The sequence below is a fragment of the Trematomus bernacchii genome, unplaced genomic scaffold, assembly GCF_902827165.1.
Source record: "Trematomus bernacchii unplaced genomic scaffold, fTreBer1.1, whole genome shotgun sequence".
NCBI classification, from domain to species: domain Eukaryota; kingdom Metazoa; phylum Chordata; class Actinopteri; order Perciformes; family Nototheniidae; genus Trematomus; species Trematomus bernacchii.
The window spans coordinates 9,426,793-9,443,978 of NW_022987727.1; the positions used below are offsets into that span (position 1 = coordinate 9,426,793).

Below are 17,186 nucleotides of genomic sequence, written 5' to 3' on the forward strand. Positions count from 1 at the left end.
TGTATTCAAATAAAATGTGTCAAACATCAAAGGTGCAGAGTCTTGGAGATGTAGACTTTTAATGTCAAGTTTAGAGTAAAAATCCCAAAATACTAGGGTCTTCATTCACATAAGGCAGCTCTAGTACTATAACAATAAACTGCATTTATACAGCCCCTTTCTTCATCAACGGAAATGCTGCCTTAGATAGGTTAGTCCGGATTAAAACATTACTAATTGTAACAATAAGAAATGAAATAGACAAAACACAAAAGAGGTACATAATGCAACAAAATTAATAGTTTATGAATGTGTATGTATGCTCCTCAATGCTTTCCATTAACAGCCCACATAATGTACTTGATGGATTATAAACAATGTGACCACACAAGTGTAGTAATTACAGAGAGATCCTAAGAGATTACAGGATGGAGAGTGGGTGGTTGGTTGGTTGGTTGGTTGGGTGGGGGTGTGTGGGTGTGTGTGTGTGTGTGTGTGTAATGTTGAGCCATTACTCCAGGTGAACCGCAGAATTGTGAAACAGGTGAAACAAGCTTTCACCCCCTAAAGCCACCACAAAATGGTTAATCTAACCTATAATTATATGCTGAGAGAAAGTCAAGTTCCGTGTGTGTGTGAGTGTGTGCTTGTGTGTGAGTGAATATTAACCTGCAGACAGTCCAGGGAAGTGCTCACTATCCGGGGGGACTTTGACTGACAGGCCAACTCAAAGGGCAGCACATATTTGTCCGCCTCGATGTAGTTGGCTCTGGGTGGGACCACGGTGCCATCCCTGCAGGAAGGAGGACAGAAAACGGACCATTGTAATACAACTGCAGTAGATCATGTGAAGAGATATGGAGAGGTGCAGGAATGAGTCCTCAAACACAGAAATTAGTTAGCATTTTACCACTTCTCGTTATCTTGTCTCAAAGGCTATGTTTCTCAAACATGTTTGGTTAGATGCCTGAAATAGGGTCTGGGGTAACATAAGCTGAAGAGATTTTCATGTTTTGTTCTACAACATAAAACATGTCAGTAAATAACCCAGTGGTAAATGACTGAAGCTTCTATGTTTCATTAAAACAGCGATTGCTAACAAGTGACTAAACGAGACATTTCATCACGCCGAACATTAGCAACCTTTAGCTTAGCAATGATGACGTGCAGTCCTTTGACCATTATGTAGTTCCTTTATCGCCTGAAGTTACCTTTTTACTTGCATTATCACTGCAAAAGTAAAAGTGGTATTAAGATCTTGAGATGATCCTGCTGTACAGAACTTGTTAAAATCCTAAACGTGTGTTTGCCACAGATTTTATTTTCTGCAATATTCTGAAATACAATGAAAAAGTCCCATTGCTTTATGCTTGCAGTGCCAACTTCTGGTACAGCCTATACATATACATCATCACTGCTCCACACAAAATGGTACTTTACACATATTTTCGTATTGTAGAATTTCACAGAGCCTTTGAGTTTGACTTTGAAACCTCCAAAGTCAGCAGGTTTCAGCTCAAGGCTTTTTGAAGTCCTGCTGAATAACTCGTTTTACTGCAGACTGCTTCAGGGCCAACCTTAACTCGACTATTTGCCTCAAGTCATAACAAAAAGAGAAGAACAAACTACACTCAACTGCATTGCATACATTCACTCAGTCAGAGAAAAAGGTATGTAGGTGACAATACTTACTTTTGCTTTGCAAGCTCCGCCTTGATTTCATCTATGGAGGGAGACACAGGAGATTAAACGTTAGTAAAGCCTGAACTTTGACCCTTTCAGCTCCTGTCAGTGTGAAATGATTTGATTCCAACCTCACATGTTTATATAAATAATACTGTTGTATATTGTCTATCCCTATGTGGTATTGCAGATCTCATTCCTTAACAACATTTTTTGCTATTTTACTCTTGAACAGTGAATAACGGGGTGCATTCAGCCAGATGTGACCAACCAAGTGGATACAATCCCCAAACGATGTGGTGGCGAGTACCACAACAGTCACACTCACAAAGAGGAAATGAGGTTGAGTAATATTCACAAACGCTGTTATAGTGATGCTATATTTTCAGTAACTACCACAAAATGTATGACGTGTCATTTCAGGGGAAAAAAAAGTGAACTTGGTTGCTTTTTTTCATGGTTTAGAAATGAGCTAAGGCTGCATATAAATATTATTTGTATTACGGATCAATCTGCAGATCATTTCTCAAATAATCATTTGGTTATGAAATGTCCGAAAATATTGGGAGAAAAAACCTTTCTAGTCCAGGGGGTGTCTTAAAATGTCTAGTTGTTTCACAGTTCAGACTCCTGAATGTATTCCTTTTATGTTTAAGTATTTTCATTGTTGGAGGTGACAGAAAAATAAGGTTTTCATTGCCAAATCTACATTGTAGCTGAACTATGAAAAAAAAGCCTTGAATCCTATTTGGGAGGAACTTTCTGTGTACTTAACTACTGCATGAATAAGCTCTGACATTTCACCTAAAAGCAACCATTAGCAACTAATCCCTTTTCCCACAGTACGTCTATTTCATCACGGAAGCAACAGATGCCATGGCCTGCCGTTAAACAGTATCACTACTTATATTAGAATGGAAGAGCATTGAGCATAAGGAGATGTTTATGAACCTGCAACGGGTTAACCTTAACATCAGACAGTCAGTATGTAAATACATGGGGAGACACACAAAACAGCCCACGTTGGTAGTGTGAGGAGTGGAAAAGGAGTGTTGTGTTCTACTGGGATCATGAATAATGAGTCTCCCTAAACACTTCAAATACCAACTAAATGTATCTGATAGAATCATACGTTTTCAAAGCCTCTACACCAACAAGATAGTTTTCAGTTATCTCATAAAAATATATATGACAGGGAGCTGCACACAAAGGGCCGGGCAGCTTACACTGAAATATAAAAGCAGTATGTGACAATGAATTAAGTGAGGAGCCTGATGTGTAACACTATCTTGGATTCAGTTGAATGGAAAAGCACGGGCGTCAGAGTATCCTGGAGTTAGGTGGCCTGCCGTGTGTGTGTGTGTGTGTGTGTGTGTGTGTGTGTGTGTGTGTGTGTGTGTGTGTGTGTGTGTGTGTGTGTGTGTGTGTGTGTGTGTGTGTGTGTGTGTGTGTGTGTGTGCGTGTGAGGACCGGGCTGTCTGGCTGGCTGACAGTGCTACGTACAACACAGGGATTGGTCTGTTTAGCTAGCTAACCTAGCCCAAACTAGCTAACGACAACTAGCTTGTTTACCTGCCACCGTTGACAGCGGTGACGGTGGTGTAAATGCAGGGTGTTAGCACTGCAGAATTACCAGAAAGATGTGAAAGTGATGTCAACACACTATGAGCACACCTGTAAACGTCAACGGACATCCTAACAGACGGTGAAGGCCATGCTAACGCTAACATTAGCTCACCGCTGTCTATCAAACGAGCAAGACGCGGCCGAAATGTTTCAATGAAGCACAACATAAAAACACCAATCAGTACACAAAACAAACACACTCACCAAGAGCCACCTGACAGGCTTTACGCAGCTGGCTGTTCTGACTCCTCTTCACCTCCTTATCCGAGAGGATTTTTTCTAGCGCCCTGGACAGAAACATGCTCTTAGTTTTGCTGTTTTCTGCCTTTGAGTGTGAGTTGTGCTGCTGTGGGGCCCGCTGGTGTTGTTGCTGCATCTCTCGCTCGTGTTGCCGCTTCTCTCTCAGGCCGTCATTCTCGGCCTGGCCCTGCGAGTAAGCAGGTGACAAGGGGAAGCTAACGAAAGCCAGGCTATCGGTGTCAGTCCAGTCGAGTCGCTACCTCAGCTCAGCGCCGCCATGCTGGTTACACGTCATGTCACGTGACTCTCAGCTGTCTGGGTTTTGACAACAGCCCCCTGAGGAGCGGGTACCCTCCCATATGGGGGCGAAAGTCTCACACTTAACTCAAGCTATCTATACATCGTCGAGATTGTAATCGTGTCCGGGTAACATTACAGACAGTGGAGGAGCTTTGAACGAGCCCGCGTTATGGCGAGTTGAGCAACAGTTCGCCGCTATTACCGCTGGGATAAATGAAGCGCTCCCAATGAAAAGAAAATACGCTATTCCTGAAATGTCCTGCAGATGGCGCCAAAACACCACTATGAAGGTACATGAAAAATATCTGTTAAATGTACTATACATAAATGTTACGCATGCACATCGAACAGCCGATGCCAAAATGACTTGCCATTTGAATAGAGAATTAATATAAATATAAAATGCAAATAGCGCTTTTATTTTAATTTCTGATCAACGTGTGCATCAACATATTTGCCATGAGAAAAAGAACAAAAAACTGAAATGCTTTGTATCTTTCTTAAAGGTGGGGTATGTAATTCACTTCAGAAACACTTTTTGTTATATTCCATGGAATGCTCTTAACATCCCGATAGCAATGAATATATGAAATGCTTTGACAATAAAGCAATTAGCCCGGCTAAAATAACTGGATGGCCAACCTGCCTGTCAGCCTTCCATCTCGAGCACAAACTTATCTCGTGCCCTCATTGGTCATGTGCGCGTTCGTGTGTGTTGGAGGAGGGGCTCTGTAAGGAAGTCTGAAGGAAGGGGCAGATTTTTTTCGGCTGCGTACTTTCAAATTCTAGCTGGTTTCTCCATTCTTACCTACCCTACCTTTAAATGTGCTTCAGTTTTATAATCGTTATGGTCAAAACAAGTGTTTCGATACATTGACAACAGACACAAAGTGCTACACATTAGTTTTATTTCATCCAGCTCCTCCAATCAGCAATTACAAGTGTACATTTATTAATTCATACATCTCCAGTTGAATCTTAAAATATTTTCATTAAATGTGATAAAAATGTACATCATATATACAGTATAGCATCGATATGAAAATACTGACAATCTTCATTACAAATCTATACCATAGGATTTATCTGGCAAGCAAAAAAATCATTGCTCAATCATTAAAAAAAAAAAAAGGACTCAAAAGCAAAACAAGTAGCCTGTTTTGAGGGTTGTGCTAATGATAATTCACAGTATGAAAAAAGAAATAGTGCCACGTCTTGCACACGTGCTTTATGCCGGTAAAATCACCTACTGAAATCATCTATCGGGCAATAACATCTATGAGATTTACGAGCAAAACAATCACGAATAAACATCAGTTATAAAAATAAAGTCATAAAATGTGTACAAAGAAAGAAAATATGCAGACGCATGATTAGAGAATAAATAACAACGTCGCTGTGGTTACAATCCCAGTGTCCTGTGGTAAAGGTTAGAAATTAAGAAAATAAATTAACATTGATTTCTAAAAGTGTCATTCAGAGTACCATTCATTAATGTTGGGAATGAAAGAAGACCATCAGAACTGTGTGTACCATGAAAGAAATGAAAGTAGCTTATACATATATAACGAAATACAATAGTGGCTGTTTCCAGTCATAGGTTTTCACCGTCATGATATATTCAAGCAATACAAATAACTACTGAATGTGCTCCAAGACAAGTGCACAGGGGTTCAGTTGAAGCCAATACACATTACTGAGTGTATCTGTGTGTCCAGTTCATGTTTTAGCAAGATAAAATCCATGCGGAAGTCAATGATATGACTTTTAACAAGATAGTGAATGCAAGAAAAAATCAATAAGGGAAATAATAGACCATCTGCTCTCTCTTCAGGAAGGCAGTTAGCAGCAGCGTGTAATGTTAATGGGCATAAACGTACTTCTTATAAATGTTATGGATCTGCTTCAAGAGCTGAAAACTGTGTCAGAATCCCTTCTTTCTGTGGGAAATGTTTCATGGCATGAGAACACATTTCTAAGGGGTTATATCAGCCAACAATTCAATTTAAAGCTGCACTATGAACATTTGTTGGTGAATTCAGAATAACTCTGTAAGACAAGACAATTGTATTTGTTAAGTTTGTAACTGAAGTTGAAAAAACTGATATAGAATTCAAATGTAGCTTTGAAACTTCCAATTTATTGGAACAGCCCTCATTTATTCAGCCGGAAATTAAAATGAGCTTCAAAGGGCTTAACGTTTTTTTCCATAGTGCTGCTTTAAAGAAAAAGAAAAAAATGCTTAAAATGTATTCTGTCAATAAAGTGTTTGCCGAGAGGACGACCATTGGAGCATTGTTTGGGACTATTTAAGAAGAGCCTCAACTTGGATGGAAATAGTCAAAGCAGATCAGAGCAATGCACGTAAGACAGCCTGCCTCACCTTTATCAAACACAGCCTGAGAACCAGTCTGGGCCTAGCCTACCTGCATGTGTGCTTGTTTAAATATGACTCAATCTGACCAGGTACAAGCGGCTTCTCTCTTGACACGTTATCTATCACTCACTTAAACTCACTTATGGTTGGATTTGCTTATAGTGTTACAGTACATCAGTATTGATCAGGTCAATATTTAGCATTCTGAACACAGCTGTTGGGTAACATTCTCTGTGAGTGTGTCACTATTGAATTCAATGAGAATAAAAGACACAAAAAGTAAGCGGGACATTAATATTGGACAGAACCCTTTCGTATGTGAATGTCACGGGACAAGTGAGCAGCAGAGATGAATATATTGTTCAGCACTGAGGGAAGATATATTGAGTTGTGGTCCAGAGAGAATGGAGACAAACTAGAATAGTAAATCACATTCACATTATTTCATTTGTACACACGCAGCCGGGGAAATAGCCCTTGTCGTGGGAAAGGAGAGGGAGTGCAATATGAAGAAATGGGAAATGAATTCTACTGGAGTGACTTGCGACTTCCAGCTGGTCGGATACATCTGGTCCTACAGTCACTTGTGAGGTACAAGTATTGTGTAAAAACAAAAGAAGAAACAGACACAACATATTCACATGATATAAATCACAGGCCTGATGGTAAAGGGATTTTCAAAACAAAAGTTGCTCCCAAGAATTATCAAAATCATCAACCTTTCATTATCACTCATCAATTAACACAGCAGGTAAAAAGAGAAAACAGTGGTTTAAAAAGAGCCTCTGAGCTAACACAGAACCCAGACTTGTTTTTAGGTGGTCTCTCCTCCAGTAAAAGACACAGTATTATTGCAGATCTCAGCACTTGGTCGATTGTTGTGTGGAAATGTACCAACACTGTTTACCAATCGCATGCTGTGGTCACCTGGGGGGGGGGGGCAAACACATTACCACCAATAGATTGTCAGCAAATGCTAAAAGCTAAAAACCTGCTTCAGTGTGTTTGTTATGGGGGGGGGGGGGGGATTCACTTGCTAACATGATTTCTACCGTCAAGTATTCATGGTCCGATGATGTCTCGTCTCTGCCCTCTTATGGAAGATCAGGGTAACAACAGGTGCTTGTCATGGGTTAGATATGAAGTGGAGGGGGGAGAGGGGGATGGTGGGGGAGAGGGGGATGGTGGGGGAGAGGGGCGGGCATCAAATTACACTTCTTCTACACTTCTTTGTCTGAAAGTTTTGTCCCTGCACAACTGGGTTAGGGGGGGTCACCATTATGGCACACATGCATGGACATTGGCATGTAGAGCAGAAAAGTATGGAGTGCAGTGTTTGACAGTACGGAAGAGGATTAGGGACACATGTGAAAAAGTATTTCAGTTTTATGTCAGAGTTTATCTTTAAAATAATGTTTTTATATCTATTGAGATCTAACTTGAATACATTTACAATTCTTAGAATTAAAAGTATTTAAAACAAACAAAGTCAGAATTGTGAGAAAAAACTCAGAAAACTAACAAATAAGTCAGAATGTATTTTAATAGAGCATGTCTTTCCTAAATAAAGTCTGGATTCTGAGAGAAAAAGTCTGAGTTTAAGTCAGAATAGATTTTCTAAATATATCTAAGTTCAAACTCTTGAGTCAGTATTTTGAGAATTAAGTCAGAATTCTAAAAAGAAAGAGTTTAGTTTCAGAATGTTTTTTAAAAATGTATTTAAGTTGCATATTATTAATGTCAGTATTCTATCTTTTCACATGTGGCCATAACCCTGCTGTAGACATGTAGTTGTGTCATGTTGAGATTTCATATGTACACGTTGTGCTTCTCAGGTTCAGTCGCTGCGTGATGCTGCAGGATGTTCCTGTAGATAATCTGACCCCAGCTCTGAGAGCATGTGGGTGTTTGTCTCTGTTTCCAGTGTTTAGTGTGTGAGCGCCCAGCCTACAGAGTTATCACAGTGCCGTCCTCCTCCAGACTCCGCCTCTCCATTCCTCTGTCTGGGGACGGCGTGGTGGACGTGGCGATGGCGTTGCTAAGCGACCCGCTGCTGCCGCTGGCTGGCAGGGTTCCGTTGGTGTTGACGGAGAGGGCGGAGGTGGAGGCGGCGGCCATGCGGAGGTTGAGGTGCGGCTCGTAGCGGGGCATGGAGGGCATGCTGTAGGTGGAGGAGGCGCGTCTGATGGGCTCCGCCTCGCCTCCTGCCTCGATCACCAAGTCCTCGTCGTCCTCGTCGCTCTCCAGCTCCCCCGCGGGGAAGTTCTGTATGATGTGCGACGGCATGGAGGCCGCGGCGCCGTGCGACGAGTAGCCGTAGTAGCTGGCGCCGCTGTCCGACGAGCGGCCCGAGCTGCCGGACGCTCCCCCCCCCCCTCCACTGCGGACCACATTGTTCCGCTGGTTGGCAGGCTTCACGGTGATGATGAGGTTGTGACTGTTGGCGATCATCATGTCCGTCACCTGGTCCAAAGACTTCCCAGCCACCTCGATACCGTTCACCTCAAGCACCTCGTCGTTGACCGCCAGCAGGCCGGTGCTCTCCGCCAGCCCGCCGGGAACCATGCGGGAGATAAAGATCCCCGGAACCTTCTCCAGGCCCTGCGGAGTGACCCGCACGCTGGAGCCGTCCCGGATGTAGAAGCCCAGCGGTTTCTCCTGGCCGTGCTTGTACAGGCGAACGCGTCGGTGCGTCTCGGGGAGGATGTCCACATCGATGATGGAGGAGACGGGGCGGAAGTCCCTCGGAAGGCTGATGATCACCGGGGGCTTTTTCCTGTTGGTGTCAGGCCGCAGAAGAACCGCCGAAAGCACCGTGTTCTTCTTCCTCGTCAGCGAGTTAGTGCCAAACGTGTAATCAGCTTCCTCTGCGGAATAAAAGATAGAGGAAGAAGAGAAAGAGGAAGAAGAGAAAGGTGGCAGAAAGAGAAGAGAAACAAAGAGGATATGAATTAACAAAAGCTGGTTAAAATTCCATTAGCGTCGGGCTAGGCTAATTACACATCTAGACTTTATTCAGGCTGACACTCTGTTGCATCATGTGTTTTCAGGGGAAAAGGAATCATTCTTGTGCTGGAGCAGCTCTCAGCCTGAGGCATCCCTGCAGGGCGTCTGTGCAGAACACACACACAGCGTTCATCCCCAAACCCCCCCCCCCAGGTCCTACTGATGCAAAATGCCACAGCAGCCAAAAACAGTTACTTCATCTGCACTTTGACAAATAACTAACATATGGTAACATGATAGTGAGGGCTGAAGAGGTGCTGGGACGCAGATCTGTTACATTTGGACTAATGCTGGGCGATATGAATTAAATATCACAATATTTTCGACCAAATACCACAGTATCGATATTGTGATGACATTGTAGGGTTGACCATGACCAAAAATATTCACACAATCAGATATTTCATAAATAATATTCAGTCATGTTGATGTGTTGCCCAAGTGGGTTAAGGCAAATATGTCGAGTGCGCTAGAATTTGAAAATACACAGCCGGAAAAAATCTGCCACTTCCTTACAGAGCCCCTCCTCCAACACACACGAACGTGCACATGACCAATGAGGGCACGAGATAAGTTTGTGCACAGATGGAAGGCTGACAGGCAGGTAGGCCATCCAGTTATTTTAGCCGGGCCGGCTAAAATGATTGGTCGTACTTTTTACAGTATTACGGCTTCCACAGATGAAGATATTCATTGCTATCGGGATGTTAAGAGCATTCCATGGAATATAACAAAAAGTGTATCTCGAGCCGGTTTCTCAAACTTACCTACCCTACCTTTAAGAAAATGACATTATCTAACTGTAATGCATTTTGGAAAAGACGATTAAACTCAAATCTAGGTCTCAGCCCTACTTTGGACTAGCTACATTTGGCTCAATTAAGCTAAGCATCTCCTGGCAGTAGCTTCATAATGATCAGACAGATTAAAGAGTGGTATTGATTTCATCATCTAATTCTCATTTATAAAAGCACATTTGAATGTTTCCCCAACTGGCTCTTTCAAAAATGTCCGTCATGTCGTCAGATCGGAGAGGGTTTGACATCACATTCTCGCTGCATGAGTCACCGGGATGCCTCGAAACCCTGCCCTTTTTATGTACATCGTGAAGTGTGTTCAATCACTGTCAAGTTGCTATAGACTTTAACCCAACATGGCTGATCTGGAAACAAAGCCCAGGCTGGCCAGGTAAGGACGGGAAAAGTAGACCTTGGCTCCCTAATAGTTAACCAGCATAATACAGGCAGCTAAACATTAACATCTTTCTTTCTATTTGTGCCCGGCCCAAGCTCATCAAACTCAAGTTTATCCACTTCTGGTGTTATTTTTAAAATGTTTGTCTTCAACTGTTTTCACCTTTGTCATAGTACTCTCTTTGTGTTGTTTTGACAGCATTTGATAAAGTCTGTTTTTGGATGAAAGTGCTCTATAAATAAATGTGAATACTTGTCCCCTCTGTGTGCCTCTCCCTATGAGTGTGAATGTGTGTGAGTAATCTGGGAATATCCATTCAGGTAGCTGATAAGGGTTCCAGCTCTCAGGTTCTGACAGCTACGCCCCTCTCCATCCCTAAACCAAAACAAAGGATCACCTGTCCCGGGAAAAGAGTGGCGGTCTCTCCTTTCAGTTCCCATGGGGCACGAGTCTAGTGTATACACACTTACTATATCTCTGCCCGGCCAACTCCCCATGAGAAACAAATAGAGCAACAATATCTCCATAAACGGGTCAAAATGCTCAAATACGTCATCCGAGACATGTTCCTGTTCAAACCTTCCACATGCCTTCGCCTCGCCATGCACATAAACACAGCCATAAAGAGGAGCATTATGCAAAAAGGGCGAACAGGTGGATGTTTCAAAGCACACACACGTTTCCTCTATCGCTGACACAGAGGTTGTTCTTGCAGTGCAGTCACGCATAGAAGAAGGTGAACTCCCCATCTCATTTCACTCTTTCTAGACTTCTTTTCATCTAAGAAAAACCCTCCATCTCTAGCGTATGAAAGGCCAGACCTGACAAAAGAGTTATATTTGAGCGAAGAGGATGGGACAGACCCTCAGGGCCACTCACACACACATTCTGTACTCAGCTTCCTGACCATAACATGTGTCAGCCCGATCACACATGGAAACAGCATATGTAAGAATACAGATGCATGTGTTCATTGACACGCATGCATAAGGTTTGTCTCTGGTTAGTAATGATGCCTGAGCACTAATGAATGGTAGCACTGTACACAGAAAAGCCATAGCTACATAATGGCTCATTAGAGCACAGAAGCTAAGCTCTCTATCTCTCTGGTCTAATTGGCTGCAAAGGCCTATAGGCAAGACACAATGTAAAACACACACTGTTCCTTGTTCGGTACAAATGACCTGATTTAGCTTCCTCTATTTACACACAGGGAACGAGAATAACACTAGTCCATTTGTCTCAGTGACACTACGAATAATATCTTGGATGGCTCAGTCAAAGAAATAAAAAAGGGAAAATAAGTCTTTACAAATCTGATGCCATAATGATTTAAGGCTTTTTAAAGCCTGTTTGCACTGGGTAGTTGATTTAACTCAAAAAGAAAATGATCTGCTGATTGACAGACTTCTCTTTCCCAATGTAAGTCAACGGGAAGTCTTTTGGGTTAGGGACTGACACATAAATGTAGTACAACTTTTTGGCCACTACGGAAACTGGCTTCAACTTCCATCTTAACTAAAACGCATCAAATCAAAACATCACAACAATGTCAATATAGAAATAATAAGACCAGTAAATGATGAGGGGAACACAGAGACTCGAATAGACTCGGAACATATACATTAGAAAAAGTGAACTCCATTTGCAAGTAGACCTGTCCCAATAATGATGTTATCAATGTATCGTACGACAAATGGAAATAAATGCGATAAGTTTGACATTATCGACTTTCTGTACAATAAATGGTCATGCCAGCTTTCCACCCTTGTACGAAAAATGGTCATGACTGCGATAAGTTTGACGCACTAAAGTAGATAATCATTTTGCATGCGTGTCTATACTTCCTCTTTTCCTTTTTGTTTGACTTAATTGAATAATGCACACTTTAAATTGATATTCTATGCATGTTTGTAATTGAAGTCAAATGTAAATGATTCTAATCTTATTATTTATGAATGTAGCTTCTTAATTATAAATCACACCAAGCTTTTTATAGCATGCATAACGGTATGACCTTTATTAATGAAGGGACCACCTGAGCACCATCAGTGGTTATCAATAAAACCAATGCAACGATCCCAGCTGGGTAGCAACAATGGGTGCCTGTGGGCAGTCATTATAGCCAATGGCTACAACAGGAAGCCACCGGACAACTCCGCATGAACCACTGACAAAGTTGCCAGGCTAATGGCTGCACAGACTATTCATTTAGGAAGCTGAAAGGTTATTTATTGTCTGCTGTTGTGTGCGTTTGTCTATATAGTGCGTATATGACTTCACTTGTTATTACTTTGAGCTCTGTACATACATAAAGCACAACTGAGGTGTGCTGCAGACAGAGATAGTAGAATGTTGTTTACCATCTATGGACCAATTTCCAAGAAATCAATACAGCCATGAAGAACGTATTCCTGTGTACTCTACCACATGTTCCACTAGTACTTGGCTAATTAGTGAAATGTATATAAACGGAGGAGAATTGACCAAGCCCCACCCCCTTATCTAGTTGCTACACCTATTGAACAAGTGTTCTGTTCCCAGGGCTTAGCAACTCAAAAAAAGGTGTGTTGAAGTCAGTGATATAAACTGGTGATTTGTTATTTTATTAACATGTTATTTAAAATATCTTGATTTGACCAGGAAGAGTGGATATGAACAAATCCTGATGCTTGTTAGAAGAGCTTCACCCATACTACAGAGTCTGCATATCTCAGCCTCTGCTGCTTTGACCTCTTTTTTCATCTATCCATTGTGAGTCCCTCAACTTTGATGAAAGGCATTATGATATAATAATGGAACTACCACTTGAACTACTGCAGATTAACTGTGTCATTAACCAATGTTAAATACATCTGAAATGAGTTCTGCTGTCTTCCCTTGACAAAGCTTCTCTCCTCAGACAATAACTAAAAACACCTGCTGCAGTGTCTCAGTATCAAACCCTGAAGAAAAGCATAATCCCCAGCCCTGCACGTGCCATAGCTGTGCACAGGTAAGGCATCTCAGCTATGCAGAGGCTGCTTTGACTTCCCACACTTTGAATGGAGTCAGTGAGGGGCAAAGGAAGCGAAGCAGTGGAGGAGGAGAACATGACAAGCCAACACACATAGTTACAAGTAAGGACACACATGCAGCGATGCTTAGTCATTCCTCTCTGTAGTATGTACACACAGACGCACACTAGCACACACCCTAACTATTGCATCTCTATCCTGACACTGGAGGGACTACTCTGCCTAAGGAGAGGAAAGCACTTGTATGCATTGGTTGAACACATCATCTTCCTCAGTGCTCTATTCTTCACACTCACGCACTCTGTCTGGACTCTGGCTTTAAAAGAAAATGCAATGTTAATGACTCAGAGTATTCAGACACACCACATCTATTGCCACAATTCTTTATGTTCGTCATACTACAGTAGGCGCTTGACCAAAATGTGTTTTTACTCATAGAAAAACACATTTTCTACCAATTGGGTCACATATGAGAAAACACTGAATACTTTTACTTCTCTTTTTCTGTAGTATGTTATAAGGAAAACGCCTCGATTGCAGTCCTCTGTTTGCGTCCTTAACATAATGACCTCATTACGTAACAATCGCGCTTCTATTGGCTAGCGCTCCAACACATTGTACGTGACGGACATCTCCAAGTGGTTGACAAATCACAACAGAGCCGGCCAGCTAACCAATCAGAGCAGACTGGGCTCTGGTTTCAGACAGAGGGTGAAAAGAGGTGGTGCAGCACAGGAAGTATGAGGAAAATAAAGAGCTTTCTGAACATTAAAGCATGGAGACATGTCCCAGTAGAGACACTGCATACAAATATGAACCTGAAAATAGGAAGAATGAAATAAAATATATCAATCAATTACTGTAATCAATGATAAATACATATTACAGCATGGCTACTGTGCCAAAAATATAAAAACTATTAGGTGACTATATACAACATAGAACAACAAAATGCACTATATTGGAATTAAATGGTCTCTCTTAACTGGAAACTCACTACTCTGCATCTGTAGGAATATTAGATATTTGATACCATAGATAGAAATACCTGAAAGTACAGTAAGGTCACTATAAATATACACAGACTCGTCATAACTTTCCAAGATATATTATAGTGATACAACAGATAAAGTGCCACAAAATAAGTGCAGTATATGTAGGCCTAATTAAGTCGTCTTTGCGCACAGATTGTAAATCCGTATGGTTTAGAAACCGCTGCTCACGGATTAACACGTCAAGATATCTACAGTATGTACTCTAAAAATAGAAAATAAAACCCTCCAAAAATGTATTACACAAGTGTTCATCTGACAGAGCCGCACCTTTTTCCAATGCCCTTTAACATAGTTCCTCTCTAGTCCCACCAACACTCTGATTACAGCAACTTCCTCAGCACCAGCTAACGGCTGCACAGTATCACAGCTGATGCAGGATGACATGGCTCGGCTCTCATTGCAACATCGTGGTCCCCAACGACAACCATGACACCAACAGCCTTTACTTCCTGGTCCTTGTCATGCTGGGCGCTGGCTGCGTCAGGGAACCTGATACTGTGTTAGGTAGGAGCTACACCACACTAACTACCACTACCACTGCCACTGCTACTGTAGTACTACTGCAGTGGTGGGATAAGTATTTAACTACTTTACTTGAGGAAAAGTACTAATACCACACTGTAAAAATACTCAATTTCAAGTCAAAGTACTGCATCATGAAAGGTACTTACGTAATAGATAGTATTTAAGTACGATTAGGAAGATGTACTTTAAGTATATATATATAAGGTAAAAAAAGCACATTGCAATAAAGTATAATTGTACTTGATCATTTTACATGTATTCTACTTTATACTTCTTATCCTACACTTTTGAAACCAATAATTTACTTTTTACTCCACTACATTTATTCAATAAATGAGTTACTAGTTACTTTACAAAATCAGATGATTAGCTTTAAAGTATATTTTGATGCCACTACTTTTTAACTTTAGTAAGATTTTAAAGGCAGGACTTTTGTAACAGAGTATTTTTACACAGTAGTATTTCTACTTTTACTTTTCCAGCAGACTTCCACCATTGGAGTTTTACAAATGAAGCCCGTCATCACATTTGATGACTTCAAGTATAGTCAAGTTAAAACATCGAATAACTGAGTTTTGTTTTTTTATATCAAATAAACTCTGTCTTTTTAAAGCAGTGAACATTTTGTTTTGGACTTGTCCAAAAAATATGGATTGAAGGGTAATATTTGGTTGGATTACAAACATTTTGTAAAATTCTGGAAATGATTACAAATAAATCCGAATATGGAGCAATTTGCCAAGTTCAAAGCACATATATATATATATATATATGAATCACTCTAATACTCTAATAATTAGTGCTCTAGCTAAAGGCTTGCTTAAAAGAACCTGTCTTTTTCTGACAATAAAGAAAAATGATCCAACTATCCATGAAACCTTCCGTATGCAAACATGACACACTTCTCAAGCATCGGAGTCTGAGAAACACCAAGAAAACCAAAAAGCTGTTGGTGTTCTGGAAACAGTCAGGTTTGTTGATGACAAGCCTGGACGTTTACCACGCGGCCGTGCCATGCTGTTCCTGACACAGAGCGCTACGAGGAGGGGGAGCGGGGGGGCAATGTGAACTTGTGTGGATGAGACAAACCAGGGAGGGGTGTAAAAACAGCAGAGTTGAAACAGAGCAGGAGAGGCAGAAATACAGCGAATAAGGAGGAGGTGATAACAAAAACGTTCAAAGGAGCAAATTCCCGGAGGGTTACTATTCCTGGCGTGGTGAGCATACCTCCCTGGCACAGCCCAGATAAAAGTGCCTTAATGCTGCTGATAAGACGGGGGAGAAAGAAATGGAAGGAGGGAGGTCAAAAGGAGAGTGCTGAGAGGAAATAGGGACAGACTACACATACCACATGAGTGAGGGGTTTGGGAAAGGAACGTGCAGGAGCCTTGATGTGTAATTGAGCTTATTAAATCCATAACTCAAAGGACTTGAACAATAGCCTGCTCTGTGCCTCCTCATATAATCTCCCTCTATTACACCCTGCTTTATTACTGCGTCTTGACAGGAGCCATTAATCAAGCAATACCTACATTAAAATCTACACTTCGGGGAAAGCAGCTTTAATGTAGCAGGATGCCTTGTACAAATGAACACAGCTTATGATTCATGCAGAATGGATCTTTTTATTTTGCCTGTACTGTTTGGCACTTTTCCGTGTGTTTGCATCCCAGCTGCATTATGAAGCAATTCCATCCATTGATTTTGTGCTGACGTAGACGCTTCTCTCCTTCCTGCATTCTCTCCTCTCCCGCCCATCTTTCTCCCCTGTGTCCTTCACTCAATCTCCCCCTCAGTCTCTATGCTGCATCTCTCAGTGGGAGCCTTTCTCTTCGTCTCTCCACCTCTGTCTGTCCCTGTTGGTCCTGCAAAGTCTCCTCATACTTCTCTTTGTGCGTAGCTATCAGGCTGTTCTCTGTCCTTTCAACGTTGTGAATTTCCCCAAAAATTACAATTTTTTTATGCATTTTTCACCCTGCGTTACCTCAAATTCTTGATGAAAACTTATTTATTCTCGCATGCCTCCACTGTAAAGCAGAATCAAATGATCATTTATAAACAGAGACAACTCGTGCAGTATAATTCCAGTCTCAAAAATAAAGTTGTATGCTCATTAGTTCTCAAACACATGCATTTTCACCATCTAAACGCTTTGGATTGCGCGCCTTTTTTTTTTTTTTTTTT

General features: G+C 41.5%; 2 protein-coding genes across 3 annotated transcripts in view; both read right to left on the bottom strand.

Moving 5' to 3' along the window:
* The window catches only part of arfgef2 (ADP-ribosylation factor guanine nucleotide-exchange factor 2 (brefeldin A-inhibited)), a 30,000-nt gene extending 26,001 nt beyond the window's left edge, over nucleotides 1–3,999 (bottom strand). For both annotated transcript variants that reach the window (XM_034144931.1, XM_034144930.1), the window contains exons 1-3: nucleotides 3,493–3,999; nucleotides 1,672–1,702; nucleotides 649–772 (exon numbers count right to left, since the gene is read on the bottom strand). In XM_034144931.1, coding sequence (XP_034000822.1) covers nucleotides 649–772; nucleotides 1,672–1,702; nucleotides 3,493–3,664 — 327 coding nt within the window. In that variant the 5' untranslated portion in view covers nucleotides 3,665–3,999. The remainder of the gene's footprint in view (nucleotides 1–648; nucleotides 773–1,671; nucleotides 1,703–3,492) is intronic.
* A 3,382-nt stretch (nucleotides 4,000–7,381) lies between these two features.
* The window catches only part of pard6b (par-6 partitioning defective 6 homolog beta (C. elegans)), a 28,201-nt gene continuing 18,396 nt past the window's right edge, over nucleotides 7,382–17,186 (bottom strand). Inside the window, exon 3 of the mRNA XM_034145230.1 lies at nucleotides 7,382–9,072. Coding sequence (XP_034001121.1) covers nucleotides 8,153–9,072 — 920 coding nt within the window. The 3' untranslated portion in view covers nucleotides 7,382–8,152. The remainder of the gene's footprint in view (nucleotides 9,073–17,186) is intronic.